This window comes from Clupea harengus, chromosome 11, assembly GCF_900700415.2.
Source record: "Clupea harengus chromosome 11, Ch_v2.0.2, whole genome shotgun sequence".
In the NCBI taxonomy this organism is placed as follows: domain Eukaryota; kingdom Metazoa; phylum Chordata; class Actinopteri; order Clupeiformes; family Clupeidae; genus Clupea; species Clupea harengus.
The window spans coordinates 19,044,624-19,062,805 of record NC_045162.1 but is presented as its reverse complement, the minus strand read 5'-3'; the positions used below and the strand labels follow the sequence as shown (position 1 = coordinate 19,062,805).

At 45.3% G+C, this 18,182-nt stretch overlaps 1 protein-coding gene across 5 annotated transcripts in view; it reads left to right on the top strand.

Annotated features, from left to right (window-relative positions):
• The first annotated feature begins 1,675 nt into the window (after window positions 1–1,675).
• The window catches only part of cspg5a (chondroitin sulfate proteoglycan 5a), a 35,057-nt gene continuing 18,550 nt past the window's right edge, over window positions 1,676–18,182 (top strand). For all 5 annotated transcript variants that reach the window (XM_031576208.2, XM_031576204.2, XM_031576206.2 and 2 more), the window contains exons 1-2: window positions 1,676–2,170; window positions 11,814–12,726. In XM_031576208.2, the coding sequence (XP_031432068.1) occupies window positions 2,080–2,170; window positions 11,814–12,726 (1,004 nt within the window). In that variant the 5' untranslated portion in view covers window positions 1,676–2,079. The remainder of the gene's footprint in view (window positions 2,171–11,813; window positions 12,727–18,182) is intronic.

Here is an 18,182-nt window from a genome sequence, read left to right as displayed (position 1 = left end):
GTGACAGTATGGATTTAATATTATCCCCTCGCCTGCTCACTCCTCCTTACTCTTGTGATCCAAACAGTGGAGAGAGCTCCTGTGTACGATGCTAGTGTGAGGCTCTTCCATGTCTAGCTCAAACTTAAGATTCAATATTGAAGAATGTCTTGTTTGCTCCAGACAGAGTTATTATATCATTCAAGAGCACTTTCAGAGAGAATGACCCAGGTATCCATTAGTAGGGGCTTGCTAACATGATTCGCTGACACGTAGACACACTGTGATACTGTACATGGTGGTTTCTTTGCTGAGTTACGTCGCCCTGCAACTGGGATTTTCTACAGACTAAACACCAAGCTACCTTGGCCTCCTTTTTTCTTGTGGTGGTTTCCAGTGAAGTTTGGCTTAAGTCTTGTAGTTCCACCTTACCTGCTAAATTGAGGATACCAGAGTGTTCAACAGGTGACCTTTGCTGACCTTGGGGAAGCTACGAGCTCCTGCGCCACTGTATCATTCTTCTGCGTCCAGAATGCATCCATCTTGGATCTCCATGTAGCTCCTATTTCAACAAGACTGATTGCAGGACTATCCCTTCTATCTGGTCTGTAGACCAAAGGGTCTCTGTTTGCTGCAGTGTGCTTGCCTCTCTGCCCAATGTGTGTTGACCACAGTGTGCCAACCTCTCAGGAGATCTAAAGGGGCTTTTCCACTACAGGAACTTTGGGGCACTTCCCAGGTGGTGCAATCGTTTACAGGAACGGCCCCCTAATTGGTCCTTTCAGGGGGAAGGGGCTGAGATTGTATTAGACTGAGAGTCTATGAATATCACGATGTGGAGAAGTCCCAATAATGTCAGCATCGGCCTTGTGCGTTTCAGGATGATTTTAAACAGTAGATGGCGTTTTGAGCACTTTTCAACCCATAAAATACAGATTTTTATAAAAATTGGAATTTTGTCAATATTAACAACAGCTTTGATGTGATTCCTCACACCTCAGTCTTATAATTTAGTTCATAGCCGTTAGTTTGAAGAAAACACATTCAAGTTGAAGTTAACATATCTGTTAACATTGTGATGTGCTACATCAGATCTTTAAACTTGGAGGAAAAAACGAGCGAGAGAGAGACCGCCTCTTGCTGTGCTCTTTTCTCCTGCAATGATCCTCTGTGGAAGAATGTTGGCGACCCCCACCGCGGACACCTCTCGCCCCTTGGCATTCATCAACGCATCTCGAGGAGTGTATATCCCGCCCACCGCCCTCGCCTGGCCTTTTGTATGCGTCTCCGGCTGAATTGTAATAACAGCGTGGCTTGCCCGCACAGTATTAATAACATATTTCTTCCTTATGGCTGGTTATTGTAAGGTCCACTCGTACGAATTCATTGGTCAGTATTTTTGACAGTTAATTAAGATAAGAAGATAAGCTTTCATTTCTTATCTGTGAACGTTTCATATTGTTTTTATTTAGAACCTGTCAACGTACCCCTCTCCATCTCTCTATCTCTCCCTCTCGTCTGATCTGTCACAAAAATTAAACAAAATGGCATTATTAGAGCAATTCCCTTGCACGTGAAAGAGCCTTTCGACTGAGCTGAAAAGAAAATTATTGAAAGGGAAAAAACACTGGGAGGGGACGTGGAGTGGAGGAGAGGAGAGGGGAGGGGGTGGGGAGACAGTGGGAGCTCGCATCACTGTCCTAGAAGCGATTTGCTGTTCCGTGGTTGGGAGTGCAATAGGTCTGATTGAAAATAAGCGGCGCTGCTGCCTCCGTGCGCTCCAGCGTATGTGGAGAGGAGCAGTTTTCCGTGTCTTTGCACGGTGTCTGTATTGCCGTCGTTACGCGGCAATGGGACCCTAAAGCCATCTAACTGACACTATTTTAAACAAGAGTGAAGGGTGAACATAAACAAGACACGAAGAAGACAGCAGTACGTCAACTTGCCATGGAGAAGCGCAGAGGAGGAGGAATATAACGTGAACAGACAGAAAACTTGAAGGATTTACCACTTGTTTTGAACACTGACTTTAAAAGGGATTGCAATTCCGGATTTTTCTGATATCTTGTTGTGCAGAACATTAGCCTACACATCGTTGCAATGAATGGAAAGGTGGTTTACACGGGATGCTGGAGACTGCCAGCGCTCGCTTTCGTTGTGATTCTACACTTGATTCCATTGTTTGCACATGGTAAGAAATGAGAAACAGCCTGCCTACTCACCAAAATGTAAAACCGTGCAAATTAAGTACCACATCAATGCAGTTGCATAAGTGAAAGGGAAAACTGGTGTTTTGTTATCTAATATAACTAACAATCGATGCACTTTAGTTACCACCGATTAGATGCTGCCGTAGACACATGGTTAAATGTAGGTTAAACGACGTGAAAGGATTTGAACGTTACAGCATCGCCAAAATGTGTCTCTTATTTTAGTGGACATTTTGAAACAGCCAATTGGGTCTGCTGCTTGAAGGAGACCGTCGTTAACTGTGCATCTGGCCGTCTCTTATTTGGGCTTGCACGCTTTTGGAGCCACCTGGCATAGTTTTGGTGGCCTTAAAACCGTGTCAGAGAGAGGGGACGAAGCCTGTGTGGTGCGGTGATGCACTGTGAGTACTCCCCTGGAGCAGCTGCCGTCTCTATGGCAATGATGGAGCCGCACAAAAGATGGATTACGACCGTGGCTATGCATTCAATTGCTGATGCTAGTGTCTATTCGAATGTTCGTTTTGTTACAATTACACTGAAAAGCTTTTAGGTTATTTTTTTGCCTTTAGGCTGGGATACAAGGTCAATCTGCCCGTTATTGTCGCAGTCAGTATGAGCACTCACCGCGTCTTTGAGAAACTGACCTTAACATGAACCTACAACAACTATACGATTATTGTTAGTGTTATTTTTAGGATGATTCGGTCGTCTTTCTTAGATCCTTTGATCAGTCATTCAGTCCACTGGGAGGTCGTCGAATGGTGTGGCAGAGCTGAGGTTTTGTCCTACATTTGTCACCTCACATTCCAATGGAGTGCATAGCCTCAGTCACACTGGAGCTCTGGAGTCCATTAATCCACCGCTATCATCTAAGTGTTTCGCAAATCATTGTAATTATGATTGTAGTTGCATTGTTGGGGAATGGTGCATTATTGTCCTGTCGACTCTATTTATGAATCGCCGCCCAGCAACAGGACAGCGGTGTGTACTACTAATAGAGAGGCTGCCAGTTTGTCAAGATGGCAAGTGTAACCTAAAGGTAGTTTTAGACATCATGTGAATGCATTTTATTCGCTGTACTTTCGGAGAGGTAGGCTATTTGCCGTGGCAACTTACAAATGAGCATGATATTTTACGCTGGCAGCAACTCGAAGCTTGAGGCACAATTGTTATACATTATAATATCCCTTAGGAAGGGAAGTGTCCTGATCCTGTTGTCGGCATGTTCCCTTTGTTTTCCATGGATTTTAGCAAACCTATTTTGTAAATGGGCCTGTAGCTGCAAGCAGCGATTAGGGGGCCAAGCAGTCCATCAGATTGTAATCACCATGGCAACTTAATGTCACCATGTCATGGCCATGGCCGTGAGCACTCACAGCAAGTGTCCTGACCAAAGATTGGGCGAGATATGAGTGCAGTTCCTGTTTGGTGGCTTTGGCTCTGATCATCTGTGCCAAATTTGGTGAAGATTGGGCAAATGTTTTGGCTACTGAAAAAATTGTAAGGTTTTTGAATAAATCCAATATGGCGGCCACATCAATTAGGTTGACATGAAAAAATGTATGTGTTGGTCTTAGGACCTCCTTATTAGCCTAAATGCATTTTGTTCTTATTACAGTGCCCCCTAGTGGTGAAAAGACAATTTTATGATATGATATGACACAACCTGTTTGACGGCTTCACTGCCGATCTTGATAAACCCATACGATAACTTTTGTGAGGCTTGGTCTGAAGATCATCTCTGTCAATTTTGGGGAAGATTGGACAAAATTTGAGTCTTGGTTTTGAGTCTGGCTGTCATCATGTGAATTATTAATAATAGGTTGGGATGGAGCGTCTTGTCTGGTCATTGATGGGTGGAGAATGTCAAACATAGGCTACTAGTATTACCAAATGCATCTCCTTTTTTTGCACATAGATCAGGGTCTCAAATTGTTTAAGAGACAGGATTAGACGATCGTCGAGAGGTTTTATGATTTTACTGTTGAATGATTACAGCAGTGGTGTCATTGAATCTATACATGGAACCTACTATCTTCCTGTAATCCTGCCCAGAAGCTTATCCATCACACCACCCCTCTCTCTCGCTCTACAACAGCTGGGTATCTCCCTCTGTATGGCAGGTGTTCAGTAGCTAGGGACCCTGAGCTGAGCCAGATACACACCAGATATGCAGCCTTTAGAGTGAACTGCCCTGTGGTTTCAACCCTCATTCCCTCGATGGAGCTCTCAGTGCGTCATGATTACACTTCATATATCAGACAGCTGGGCTGCAGTCTGCGATTCTAATCCCATACACGTTTTGTCAAATTCAGTTCAAGGTCCTCTAGCTCTCCATTCAGTGTTTGCATCAGGTGTTAATACACAGTCGTGGCTCTGTAATTTGATTGGCAGTTGAGCGCAAATGTCAACAGCCTTTCTCAAAACTGAAACCGAATCGCAGGCTGCACCTTTAAATGGACCCAGAGATTGTCTGACTCTGGATCAGATCTGACTGTCTGAGGATCCTGAGCCGGTGTGAGCCTCCAATCCCCTCTAGAGCGGCAGAGTAAATCTGTAAAACACACTAACCACAGCATAGCCTTCAGTCTTCTCTACTGTACAGCATATCGTATGCCAGTCACAAGGAGAGGGGTGGGGTGTGGGGGTTGGAATCAATTTTGACCCTTGCTTGCTCGCTGTATAATCCTTTCAAATGAAAATGCACATTTTTTCATGTCCTTGGGAAATTAATGTAGAGAGCAGTCAGCTCATCCATCACGTGATCTGGCAGCCAGTGTGTGATGCTTAGTTAAATTGCTAAGGAATTGCACAAAGAGGACTGATCCCGTTTTTATGACAAATATTGCCACACTGGATTAAAAATACAGAATGTATGTTGAGGCATCTTTATTTAGATAATTATAATATAATATTAATATTTATAAAATCGATGATTTAACACACAGTTGCCTTCAGCAGAACTGGGCTTGATGAGGCGGCCATTTTATCTCGAAGATGGAGTACAGGGTTCTGGTCCTTAAGTCTGCACTGAAATGACAGGCTCTTAAAACAAGAGCTTGGCAGTGATGTGACAAGACAGCTTTGTCCCATGAGATAGGGAAACGGAGAGAGAGAGAGAGAGAAAGAAAGAGATAGAGAGAGAAAGACAGAGAACTGTGTGGCAAGTTCACATTGAGTCTTGGGTTACATCATTTATACAGCTGCCAAGTGCTACCATCACTTAAGCGAGTGGCCATGACGGTTCACTTGTAGTCAGTGCCAAATTTACTAAAGCTTCACGTTCTTGAGAAAAAAGATGCAAAGTTTAAAAAAAGAGGAATAATGAGATTACCGACGGCTGGATTAAACGAGTCTGCATGATCCCTTCTCCTTCATGATGCTTTTAAAAGCCAGGAATTTATGGAGACCCCAAATCCTTCAGTTTTAATTAGTCTAATCGTTTAGAACAATCAGTAGAAAAGCTGAAACGCAAATATAAGCGGCATGTGGTCAAGCTTTCCTACAGACTCCAGTTCTCTTCAATCCCCTCTGTATGTTAATAACCCCCTACCCCCACCAAACACACACACACACACACACCTCGGGTGGTGTTTATGGACATCTGAATAGCCATCAGTAGTTGATGCGCTGACGATGATCGAGATCAGATCAAACTAGACATGTAGGCTCCAGATTGTGTTACCTGTGTTCTGGTGTAGGATATTCACTGAACAGCTTTAGAAAAAGATTAGACTTAACCAGTGTCAGAACCAATGGCAGTTTACCGTCATCGTTTCATTTACACCAGTAATTAGTGTGATGCTCTCTGATTCATTTATACCTAATTTGATTTTTGGATCATTCCACCATATATTCTGCCCAGATTTCCTGTTAATCTGTGTTTAAAGGTATGTGTGTGTGTGTGTGTGTGTGTGTGTGTGTGTGTGTGTGTGTGTGTGTGTGTGTGTGTGTGTGTGTGTGTGTGTGTGTGTGTGTGTGTGTGTGTGTGTGTGTGTGTGTGTGTGTGTGTGTGTGTATGTGAGTGTGTATTTGACTGTGTGTGTAAGTAGTAGTGTGTTTTTGACTGAGTGGGTGTGTACATCTGAAGCCGCCATGTTAGCTTAGCATCACCACATCCAGCCCAGGGGGAGCAAGGATGTTCCCATAGCAACACATCCCTCCTCCATTCCACCACCTGTTGAGCACAGGAATGAAAGGATGTATGCAGAGGGGAAAGAGAGAGAGAGAAGTGGGCGGAAATCAATGTTGAGGCGTTAGCCAATTAATTCAGAATGGCTGCCATGTGGTTTATACCACTTCTAGTTATTATAGGATGTGGTTGAACTAGATGAGAATGACTCATGAATCAGTCATGTCTGAGTTAATGTATTTGCTTACTCCCTCATACAAAGAGGCTATCATAGGGGAAGAATCCAGTCCAGGAGCAAATTAATATTTCCACAGTGAAACACGCCGCCAGTTTATCAGTTAGTCAGCTAATGAACTGTGATATCAGAGAGCAGCCAACATTTGAGGAGGATCAGTATTCTAATATTAATTCTTCAAAATGCTTGATGGAAAACACATTGTCTTACAATAGATGCATTGGCAGCTTTAAATCATCTACATATCTGCAGATCTCCTCCCTCCCACTCTGCCTTTCTCTTTCTCTCTCTCTCCACTCTGCCTCTCTCTCTACACTACTCTTTCTCTCTCTCTCTCTGCACCACTCATACATTACCTACCTTCTGTTCTTCACCTGCCTTTCCGCCTTTTAAACATGCCCTCATTTTCTCTCCCTCATGCTCTATTACACACGCACGCACGCACACGCACGCACACACGAACGCTTGTCCCTTAGCCCTTACTCAGTTGTGGTGCTGTGAACTGCACACTGTGAAATCAATCCAGCTTCAATCCTACCTCACCAGAAGTTGGATCAATTCTGTCTTTGGCACTCACTTACCTGCTTGGCAGTGTTAAATGCTCCATGTCCAGAGAATACAAATATATCCCAATGTTTCCCGACAAACCCACTTTGCTAATTTAGGGTTATTCTTTTGGCAGCATGTATCATAAGCTAGTGGCATCAGAAGGCATGATGAATGACTGGAATGCATAGAGGATGTGGAACTATATGTGGTTCCTTTCTCTTTGGATCATTGAGTTCTTGAGAGGTCGCTGTTACAACAGTATCTCTTGAGTTGACTTGATTCATTCACCAACTCTGCTCCATCATGGTTGGTATCCTTATGACAGTTACCAATGGGGAATCTTTTCTTTGGTTTGAGCACCTGTGGATAATTTGACCACACTGAGGAATGGTTACCATTCACTCTGTAGGGATGCAGGGATGGTTTGTATGATAGCCTTTGGACTGCGATATGTCCATCGACATTGCTGGAAGATGCCCAGTTTCATTGAAAGCAGTGTGAAATATCTCTCACAATTTTGTGCCATCCAGTCTGCCTACCATCTGAATCGTCTCTTTCTAAATATATGCCCCCTAAATTAAGTCCCTCCATCCCTGAAGCCAGATCTTAAGCACAAAGCCAGACACGTAGCCTGGCCCCTCATCAGGTTTATGCAACCCACAGCCCCTACCACCGGCGGCTCCTTGCATGAGCCAAGACCCCCAGCTCCCCCACAACAAGGGCTGGCAGTCTTCCTCACAACCAGCTCACTTCCTCGCCCACCTAGATCACCATGCCAGCACTAGCCCACCCTCCTCCGTCTAGTGTGAGTGACCCCAGCAGAAAGAATAACTGATGGGGGTGAAGGGTGGGGGGTTCACTGAATGTTATGCAATGGGATTTGACTGTCTGGGAGAGGGGGAGCACAAGGACCCCTTTGTGTCCCATTCAGGGCACTCGGACCTGGGCCCCATTTTGGCTCCTTTGTCCCCACCGCTGACCGGTAGGGGATAATGAGATGCTGCCATATATTTGGGATCATGGGAGGACTCATACAATGTCACCCGGACTGGGACACAGACTGCATGTCTGTTCGTCTGTCTGTGTCACTGTACTGCCAACTGCTGACCGCTGCCTCTTCCTCCTCGTCTGAACTCGTTGCCCTCGCCGAGTCCAGCCCGTCCAGCTTTCATGTCTAAAAGAATGCAGGGCCTCAGCGGATGAGTTTTTTTTCCCCCAGTGCCTAATTTAGTCAGCTGCTTTGTTTACGAAGGCTCGTCTGGCGATAGTGAAAAATGACCGGGCGTTAATTCCTCGGTAATCAAATAATGGTGCCTCCCTCGGCACGGCTCGGCTCCTCATCTCCGCCTCGTCCACCCATTTTTCCCGGCCCTTGGTGTTAAGTAACATATTAATTCCATTTCACCAGGCTGTCACAGGCTCTCAAAGACCACTTCATATTACAGATATCTGATTTTTCCTGTGTCTTGTCCATGTCATAGTTTCCATTGCCGGCCTCATGGGAACCTGACAAAGACCGTGAGTCTGTTTCTCAAGAATAAAAGAAATAAAGTTTTAATCGCTTCACATTTAGAGGTTTGTTTCCATAACTGATGACAGAGCGAAGGGTGGTGCAACTGCATTGCATTTACTGTGTCACAGATATCTCTCTGATTTCCTCCAATTTCCAAACTCTGCATGTATCCCAAAGCCCAAAACCATAAAACCACCAGATTTATCTTCAATATGATCTGAGCCTGAAGTGACAGCATTAATAATACAGAGGGCAAATGCAAGCTATTCAAGTTGCTGACAGTCACCACATAATTTTCTAGATGGGGTAATTAGTCAAATTAAATTCATTTTGGATGTGTCCTGAGCCCTGAGTCCCCACACAGCATCATGTGTGTTGTGTTTCTACTGCAGCCTGATCATTTGCACATGCTTATCTCTTGCATGCTTCCAAGAGGGAACTGGAAAATCAGGCCTTGATTAATGTGGTGGCTTCAACATAACAAGCATCAACATAAAATAACTACTTGTACAAGATCTTTTTTAAGTTTTAAGAGCTTTTCTCAGTGCATGCCGAGTTGTTCCTTGAAGGGTTGTAGAATCACAGTGGAGCATCTTTGGCCAACAGTTGGCCGCCAACTCACTTTTCACTGGGCTTATAGTGAAACATATGTGATTTCACATACTAGTGCATACAGCTCTGGTTCTGTACTGTATGCTGAGTTACCAGTGCAGTGTAGTGCAAGACTTCTCGCAAACCCAGACTGTACATAAATTGGTATGACTGAAACTGTAAGGATTACTTCAGTTTGATTTAATTCAACAAAAAGCTCAAAATTCAAGCCCTCGTCGGCTAGTGAGGTGCATTGAGCCGGTAACTGCGATTAACCTCGCCTTTTCCTGACGTGTTTTGTTATTGCATATCTTATTTCATCCCAGGAGGTTGAGCTGAAGGTTATCCAGTAATCCAATTACCTCATCAAGGAGGGGCACAGCAAAAGGCGTGTTTAATTGAAATGAGCATCAGAAATACATAACTGATTCTGGCAGGAAGGTAATCCACAGCTCGTAGAGCTATGGGAGCCAAGAGGATTACGAAGAAACAAATGCAAACAAATAATTTTTTGCCCAAAACGATTGAATTTGAGTCAATCGGAATCAATTTGGATACCCAAACAGCAATCACAGCATAGACTGACCCCAACCGAATCAGTCAGCCGAAGCGTGAAGAGGAATGTATTTGAACATGTGAGTGTTTCAGAGGGAGAACCCTGGACTTCTCCTCCACTGGGCCTGTCCTCTAAGATGACTCAGAGGTTGTTTCCACACAGGGAGACCTGTGCCAATATGTTCTGCTCAGTGTTTCCACTCAAGCCACCAACCCCCCCCCCCCCCCCCCCCCCCCCCCCCCCCCCAACACACACACACACACCTCCCTCAGGACCCTACCCACATGAAGAATTAACTCTGGCGCATATCTGGCCTTCATGTGGCCCAGGTCTGGTGCGGACTCTGCTGCAGTCTTGGACCGAAGCCCATATTCATATGAGCGCAATGATACAGTATCAAATGGCCCCTAACAGACCTGTCACAGTTACTCGGCAGTGGTCCTCCAGACGTGTTAATGAAATCCAGACCCAAGATGTCTTTCTTGTATGGAAATCGACTCTAGATGCCTATACTCTCTCTCTCCCTCTCCCTCTCTCTCTCTCTCTCTCTCTCTCTCTCTCTCTCTCAATGTCTTTGGGATGCTTTCATCTTGTTTACGGCTCGTTGGAATGGAAAGCAAAATCTGATGGCGTTTTTAGCTGTTTGAAGACACCCAAAGGCGTGCAGCGCTCTGCTGAAGCGCCTTATTAGTGAGGAAACTGTCAGATGAGAACACAGGGTAGTTCCCCAAGAGAGAGGAGGGAAGGCACTAGCAGGAGAGCTTTTTCTTTCCTTTCTTTCTTTCCTTCCTTTTCTTTTCTTTTCTTTCTGTTTGTTTTTCTTTCCTTGGCTAATGTAACATGGAGTGTGATGGTCGTGTGTGTGTGTGTGGGGTTTCGCCATAGTTTTTCCGCTGGAGCGGTGCCGTGGTTCTGGCAATGCGTTTTGCAGAGGTGGAGTAACGGAGGCTGGGGCATGGATTAGCCTACATTCGACCCTAATTTTAAAAGCCAGCTTTTCAACAGCTGCAGAACCACGAGAAAAATAAGCACAATTGTCGTTTTGGCAGGATAAGCGTATGCACCTCTGTCTCAGAAGCAGATTGATCACTCTGTAATTTCAGTTTATTCCCTCCTCATAGCCATGACTTTCATTGCTGCCACAGGGACCTTTTCCCAAAGAATTATTAGTTTAGTAATTAATTCCCGGAGTATGCCTTTTTAGTGGAATTATGTTGTCTCTAGTAAATTGTTATTGATAAGGAATTCTTAGGGGTCCTTTTAATGGTCGTTTGTGGTGGGACCTGCTGCTGGATTGAGATTGGTTGAAGAAGCTGTCTGTCTCTCTCTCTCCCTCCCTCTGTCTCTGTCCGGATCACTATGACGCCCCACAGGGAGCCCCTGGGCTCTTAGTCCCGCACCCTAATCCCTAATCCGAGCTCCTTGCCATCCCCAAGTACATTAGTAAAATTATTACTCTTAATCCAGGGGCTTGGCAAAGCTGCTTTGGAAGGAAATGGGAAGACTCGCTCGTCTGGAAATAATTGATGGAGATCAAAAATCCTCTCTTAGTGGAGATGTGATGGCCGGGTGGCTGTGTCCGTGCAGTGTACTGTCAAACTGGTTTTGTGTGTCAGATCACTAGCACTGATTGATGCCTGTTTATCATGTTAAAGATTAACAGCAATTAATGCCAATTAAGTCCCTTCCCAGAAAGCACAAATTTACTGCTGAATTGTACAGCAAAGTCAGTCACAAGAGAAGTGACTGGCCCACACTCATTGTTATATCGAATAAGGAAGTCTCTGGCATTTTACACCCCTACTCCATTATGTGTCCTCAACTGCTGTTGTTGATATTTACGTTCAATGTGCTGTTTGTATTAGTATGTATTTTTATATTCTTGGCATTAGAATTAGGTTTGCGTTAAGTTCTGTACCATCTTATAATGTGTATAGGGATGAGAAGTATTATTACATATGTAGGTACATTGTAATAAGGATATTTAATATGAAGTTGGCAAAACGAAAGTGAAACTGTAATTAATGTATACCTCTTTATCTCTACAGGGAATTCCATCGGAGCAAATGTGACTGTGTCACCGGACACCGCTGTGAACGTGACCTTACCGCTCAGCGGGGACGAGGGCGAGAAGATGGCAGATCTCACCAGGGTGGTTGATGCTGACAGCCAGAGGGCCGGACGCAAGCCAAGAGATGGAGAGGGCGCTGGGAGCGGCATGATGGGAGGAGAGGGCTTCCCTGTGGCCGGCGAGGAGGAGACCGGAGCTGGGGGCCGCCATGCACTCAGTCCAGACTCGGCGGAGACGGACCACCTGCTGCCCCACTCCCCCGGAAACACCCAGCAGGAGCTGCTTGAGGAGGACGAAGACGAGGGCCGCAAGCTGGCCATGCCCACCGATGCACCCTGGCAGAGTGCCAAGGGGGCCCTGGAAACCACCGTGTTCGACCTGGACCGGGAGTTCACCCCCACCACCACCCAGTCACCCGTCGTGCGCCTTTCCAACTCCGACACCCTCACTGTGGACTTCATGGACTCTGATTCGCGTGACCTTGAGACTCCTGCCCCATCCGCCCATGAGCTGCAAGGTCGTGACCCCACGTCCTGGACCATGCCTGACAACTACGACTACCTCACCCCATACGACGACAGCATCTCCCCCTCCCCCGACGAGTACTCCGACACCACCACCACCGACCTCTATGACGACGACATCACCACCACCCCACCTCCTCGTCCCTACCGGCCCCGCATCCCCATCCCTGGTCTCCTGGCCCCCGATGGCCCCCTCACCAGCGGGGCTGGAGCCGAGGACCCCGCCCCTCCCCCCGGGGTCGCCGACGGCACCAACGGGTCCGACTGCCGCAACGGGAGCTGCAAGTCGCCCTGTGATCAGCTTCCCAACTACTGCTCCAACGGAGGCCAGTGCTTCTTCGTTGATGGAACTGGACCTTTCTGCAGGTAACAGCTTTAAATATCCAAACACGACAAATAATTCAATGACCTCTTGTTTGTGTGAGCCACTGAACACGCTCTCACTCTTTTTCCCTACTGTGAAACAAACACACACAGTAAATGTTTGCATGTGGTGTGTTGTTGGAAGGGTGTCCTCTCTAACAAACAGAGACCTGTACTGCTCTGTGTTGGCGAGACGTCCTGAGAGAAGAAAGGGACTTTTACAAGGACAGATCCAGTGCTGTTCATTTCATACCACCATGTTTGCCCCGATGGTTTATTGGGGAACTTTATAAGGGCCCATTTCTCAGCATCGCTAGTCCATTTCAATACACTTTGACCAGCTCCACAGAGTAACTACTTGTGTGGCTTTAAGCATCTGACCCACTGTGCAGCACTGAATTCCCAGCTAAATCATGTATCTAATAGTAGGCCTGTAGTTTGTTTTCATCATGTGAGTGTTTATGCTCACAGGTGAACTCCTAGGGCCTTAATTTCATTGACAGGCAACAAGCAAAGCAACGAGCAACGAGCAAAGTCTGTTGTGCATGAACTAAAGCTATTGTGTGACGTGTGGGAGACTTTCGTCTTTGCTCGTTCTTTTTGTTGCTTTGCTTGCTACCCGTCATTGAAACTAGGGCCCCTAGAGTGCGAGGAACAGCTGAAAAGGCATAGTGTGGAAAGATGTAAGTCTCAGTATACCACACTTCAACAGTTAGGGTGTGTGAGGGAAATTTCCATTGCATATCAAATCAAGGGCTCACAAATGCTTGTGAAGAGGCAAAAAAATATCTAATCTGGGTTTAACAGGAGCGGCTATCAACTTCAATATGTTTTTCAGAGAATAAGGAGCAAAAAGGGGCGAAAGGTTTCAACCAGCGATTGAGCGATCAGAGGAGAAACCTATTATGTCAGCCTCCTTCACAGTCCATACTTTTCACCTTGGCAATTCTGGTCTCGTCATGCATGCGCGCTGTTCTCCCCAGAACAACCAGCAAACCGTTCCTGCAAATGTGCAAATATTTGCTAAGAGCGGTTTGTCTCTTTGTATTCAGCACTACACCAGTCTGCTCAGAAGAGTCTAACATGGATTCCCCCACATCTGCCTATTAGCATACTAATGCATTCAGTCCACCTTGCTCCAGCCTGATCATTACTCTCTTGGCTGGCACTGATGAGCGTAATGATGGCAAGGTTGGACTGTCAAACTCACACAGAGCCTTTATGGTCATTTATGCTGGAATGAAATGAAAAGTCGTCATGGCAGATCTGTATTCAGGTCACTGGAATGCTTGTAACCAAGCATGTAACCATCATCTGGTGGCTCAGCTTCACCAAGGTCATAAATTAAATCCCCAGGGTGTACAGATGCTGATGAAAATGTATATTTGCAATGTAATGTAAGTTTCTTATGGATAAAAGCATCTGCTAAATAAATAAATATAAACGTAACCAGGACAAAAAGTAATTATTCCAAAGCAGATGTTATCTCTGCATTTGTAGTAAAGGTTCTTCTTTAAGTACAAACAGAAAGCATCAACCAGAAAGTCTGCAACTGCACATTTAGTTCAGCACAGTGATGGTCATGCCAAGGTCAGGGAGTTGGGGGACAAGGATTACTGCTGTGGTTGTGGGTTTACTTGCTGCAAAATGTTAAACATTTTAAACAGAGGTGAGGTACACAGGGCATTCTTGTGTTGGAACCCTCAAAAATGCAATAGCTGCAGACCACAGATACATTGCAGCAGCACTGTGTGATCTGGGCCCGTAGGCACAAAGCATGTTACCACTAAGAGTCACACTAAAGTTTCTAACTAAACGTTTTCTCCTAAATCATATTCACAAAGCATGTTACCACTAAGAGTCGCACTAAAGTTTCTAACTAAACGTTTTGTCCTAAATCGTATTCCTACAAAGCATGTTACCACTAAGAGTCGCGCTAAAGTTTCTAACTAAACGTTTTCTCCTAAATCGTATTCACAAAGCTGCTAAGACCAACTTTTACTAAGGAAAAGCGAGAAATCCTTAGCTAAGGGAAAGACTATGGTTGACGTCAAGTCTCATGCATATGTTTGCCTTCAATGACCTCAATGATTGGTTGATGAGTGACAGGTCTGTGCCAATGAGTAGGCATGCACTTCATTGCCTACTGCAAAGAACAATAAATAAATGAATATGTGACATAGGTTGCACATTAAATAATAATGGAATATGTAGAGTATCTTTGCACAGTCTTCAAAATGCATCTGTATGATGATATGTAGACAGGAGCTAGTTTAATTTTATCCTTGTGAATTATCCTTAGTCAAAAAAGGTTAGGACTGACTCGCCCACTATTTTTAGGAGTTTCTTCTAAATCAGCAAGTTAGGAGCTACATTTAGCCTTAAGATGCTTTGTGAATTCGGGTCCTGAGCACCTACACCTAAGTAAGATAGTGTGCTTGTGTGAAGCCCATCTCATGGGCATCTCTATGGCATTGACTTTTACATCTTTATGAGCCCCCAGCATTGTCAACCCCCTATATTCTTAAGGGGTCACAGATCAAGGACTTTAATATAATCTGGGAGGGTCCCCCCTTCAGCACTGATGTCCTCTAATGACACTGATCTAAGAGCCTGTCCGTCAGCTCGGCCCCGCCCTCTAATCTCTTTGAGACCGTGACCTTGACCTTTGCCAGACGCCCGGAATCACTAAGACTCTGATGGGCTGCCTTACTTCTAAAACGGTCTGGTCTGCCTGATGTTCATGCATTCTGTCACACTTCTGCCAGCTATATCCCAGTTGATTGAGATCACCTTGGTAGCCCCAGACCGCCTTATTTCATTTTCCTTTGCGTTGTAGCCATAACCAATCCCATCAGGCCAGAAATCCCCAGGAACTGAGTACAGCTGGGCTGTGAGTCAGTTGTTGTGGAGGAGCATTTTTGGTTGGGCTATGACACTTTTTTTGGCACGAGTGGTCTTTCTGGTCATTATGGGGTTTATATTCATCAACAGTGTCTGTTGATATCCAAAGATGTCAAGATGTAGGGAGAAAAAGTCCATCCTCAATGGCCTCATGAAATGGAGATGTCTCTCCCTCTCTCTCTGTTGCTCCCTAATCTGCAATGAAACCCACTAACACTCAAAATAAAATCTGTGACAGATCCATTTAGCTCCTTTTTGAACATCGACTTGTGGCTTTTAGCTTTTCAGTGAGGGGAAAAAAGACCCAGAAAAAGACTCGGACCGCATCATCCGGGCTTAGCTCCCGAGCACATTTACGCTGACGGACGGGGGCCTCTTTGAGGACATGTTGTCCCGCTCGGCGCTGGCCGGGGCTGGCCGGTGTGCTGCCTGTGCCCAGTGGTTCAGTGTGCTGGGAAAGTGGGTCAGCAGAGCTCTGGGCAGCTGTGGCTCTACTCAGCTCTGCTCTGCTCTGCTCTGCTCTACTCTACTCTGCTCCACTCCGGCCCAAATCGTTGCTGGGTGCCCTGAACAGGCCGATTCATTCACCAGTGCAATTTGATTATAGTACGATGAATGCCGGTGGGCTTTTGCTCTTTTTATAACCCTCTCTCTTTCTCCATCTCCTCTCTCTCTCTTTCTGCCTCTCCTCTCTCTCTTTCTCCCTCTCTCTCAGTCGTTCTTTCTTTATTCCTCCTCTGCTGCACAAGTGGTCTCTTGTACTGCCTTCTTAAGTTTTCTGTGTGTGTGTGTCTGTGTGTGTGTGTTTGTGTGTGTGTGTTTGTGTGTTTGTTTGCTTGGAACAGTGTTGGTTTCAATAATAGTGAATCTGTGTTTAACATGCCTTTGCAGCAATGAGATGCTTAAAATAATCCACAAATGCTTTTAAAGTTCCTTTTCCTTTAGTTGAAATGAGGCACTGATTGGCCGGGTATAACCCTGTGATGTGGAGACAAGAGAGTAACTGATTTTTAATTCTGAACAGAGGCAATTGGACCAGCTTCAGGGAGTGCAAATAGGAAAACAAAAGTTCCAGCTTTTTTTAGTGGTGAGAGAAAGAGAAATTGGGGCTTAAAAATGAAGAGCAGAGAGAAAGAGAGAAAGATAGAGATAGAGAGAATGAGTCAGACCTCTCTCTGCCTGCCAGCATGGAAACAGCTACAAAGGTAGGTAAGGTTCACTGAGTGTGTGTGTGTGGGCGGCGGGGGGTTGTTGGAGGATGGGGACATGGATGTTGTGTGTGTGCATGTGTGTGTTTTTGTATGTGTATGTGTCATACTATGTAAGATTAAATAGATTATACTTACACGTGTGTGTGTGTGTGTGTGTGTGTGCGTCGGGCGTGTGTGTGTGTGTGTGTTTGCGTGTGTGTTTGTTTCAACTGACTGACTGCGTGTGGACTGTGTTGTTTATCCCAAAGGCAGACAGTGAGCACATGTCAGAGACTTGTGCAGCTTGTTATAATTAAGTGAAGGCAGCAGTAGTGGGACACACTGGCCCTGGTTCACCCTACTCCTCCTCTCTCAAGCTGCCTAACAAACACAGCCCTGCTCTGAACTCCTCACTGCTCTCAGAATACAATCTACACTACCTAGTATTGATCTACAATATCTAGTATTGACCTACACTATCTAGTATTGATATACACTATCTAGCATAGATCTACACTATCTACCATTGATCTATACTATGTAGCATAGATCTACACTATCTAGCATTGTTCTTACATTTCAAATGTCAGTCATATCATTCACATAGACATTTGCGTGTATGCACATAAGGGTAGGTGTATGTCTATATGTAGAATTGAATACACAGTATGTGTATGTATATATCAGTGTGCATGCATATTATTTCCACCCCAAGATATAGGTCTATATTCCGTCAAGGTTCTTTGCTACTAGAGTGACAACTAAAGGAACGAACGAGGTCAAGGATAGCTGGTTGTCAACACTGGTGATCATACAGTAAATGCATTGCCCATCATTCACACAGTGGATGCACATTTGTATTAGTGTGTGTGTGTGTGTGTGTGTGTGTGTGTGTGTGTGTGTGTGTGTGTGTGTGTGTGTGTGTGTGTGTGTGTGTGTGTGTGTGTGTATATGTGTGTGTTTGCACTAGCTTGTAAAATATGCAAGATATCCGGTTCTGAGGATTTTGTGTGGTGTCTGTGTCTCATGGACAAGCCTGAAAGCATGGCAGGATTTCAAGTTCCTTAGAGATGGTGTGTGTTTGTGAATGTATGTGTATGTGTGTGTGTGTGTGTGTGTGTGTGTGTGTGTGTGTGTATGCATGTGTCCATGTGCGTTATATCATACGGTGGAGCTGGGCAGCCTGGTGAGATCGGCCTCTGTTGTGACAGACGGGATGGGACCTTATTAATAATAACCCCTAATCCAGTCTCTGATCCACGACCCCCCTCCCGCCCAGTCCAGTGGGGTGTCCCCCATAACAGTACACTCCATCTGGGGTTCACCGTGCCACAACCTTGGGGGCATCCGTGGGGGGACATGGCG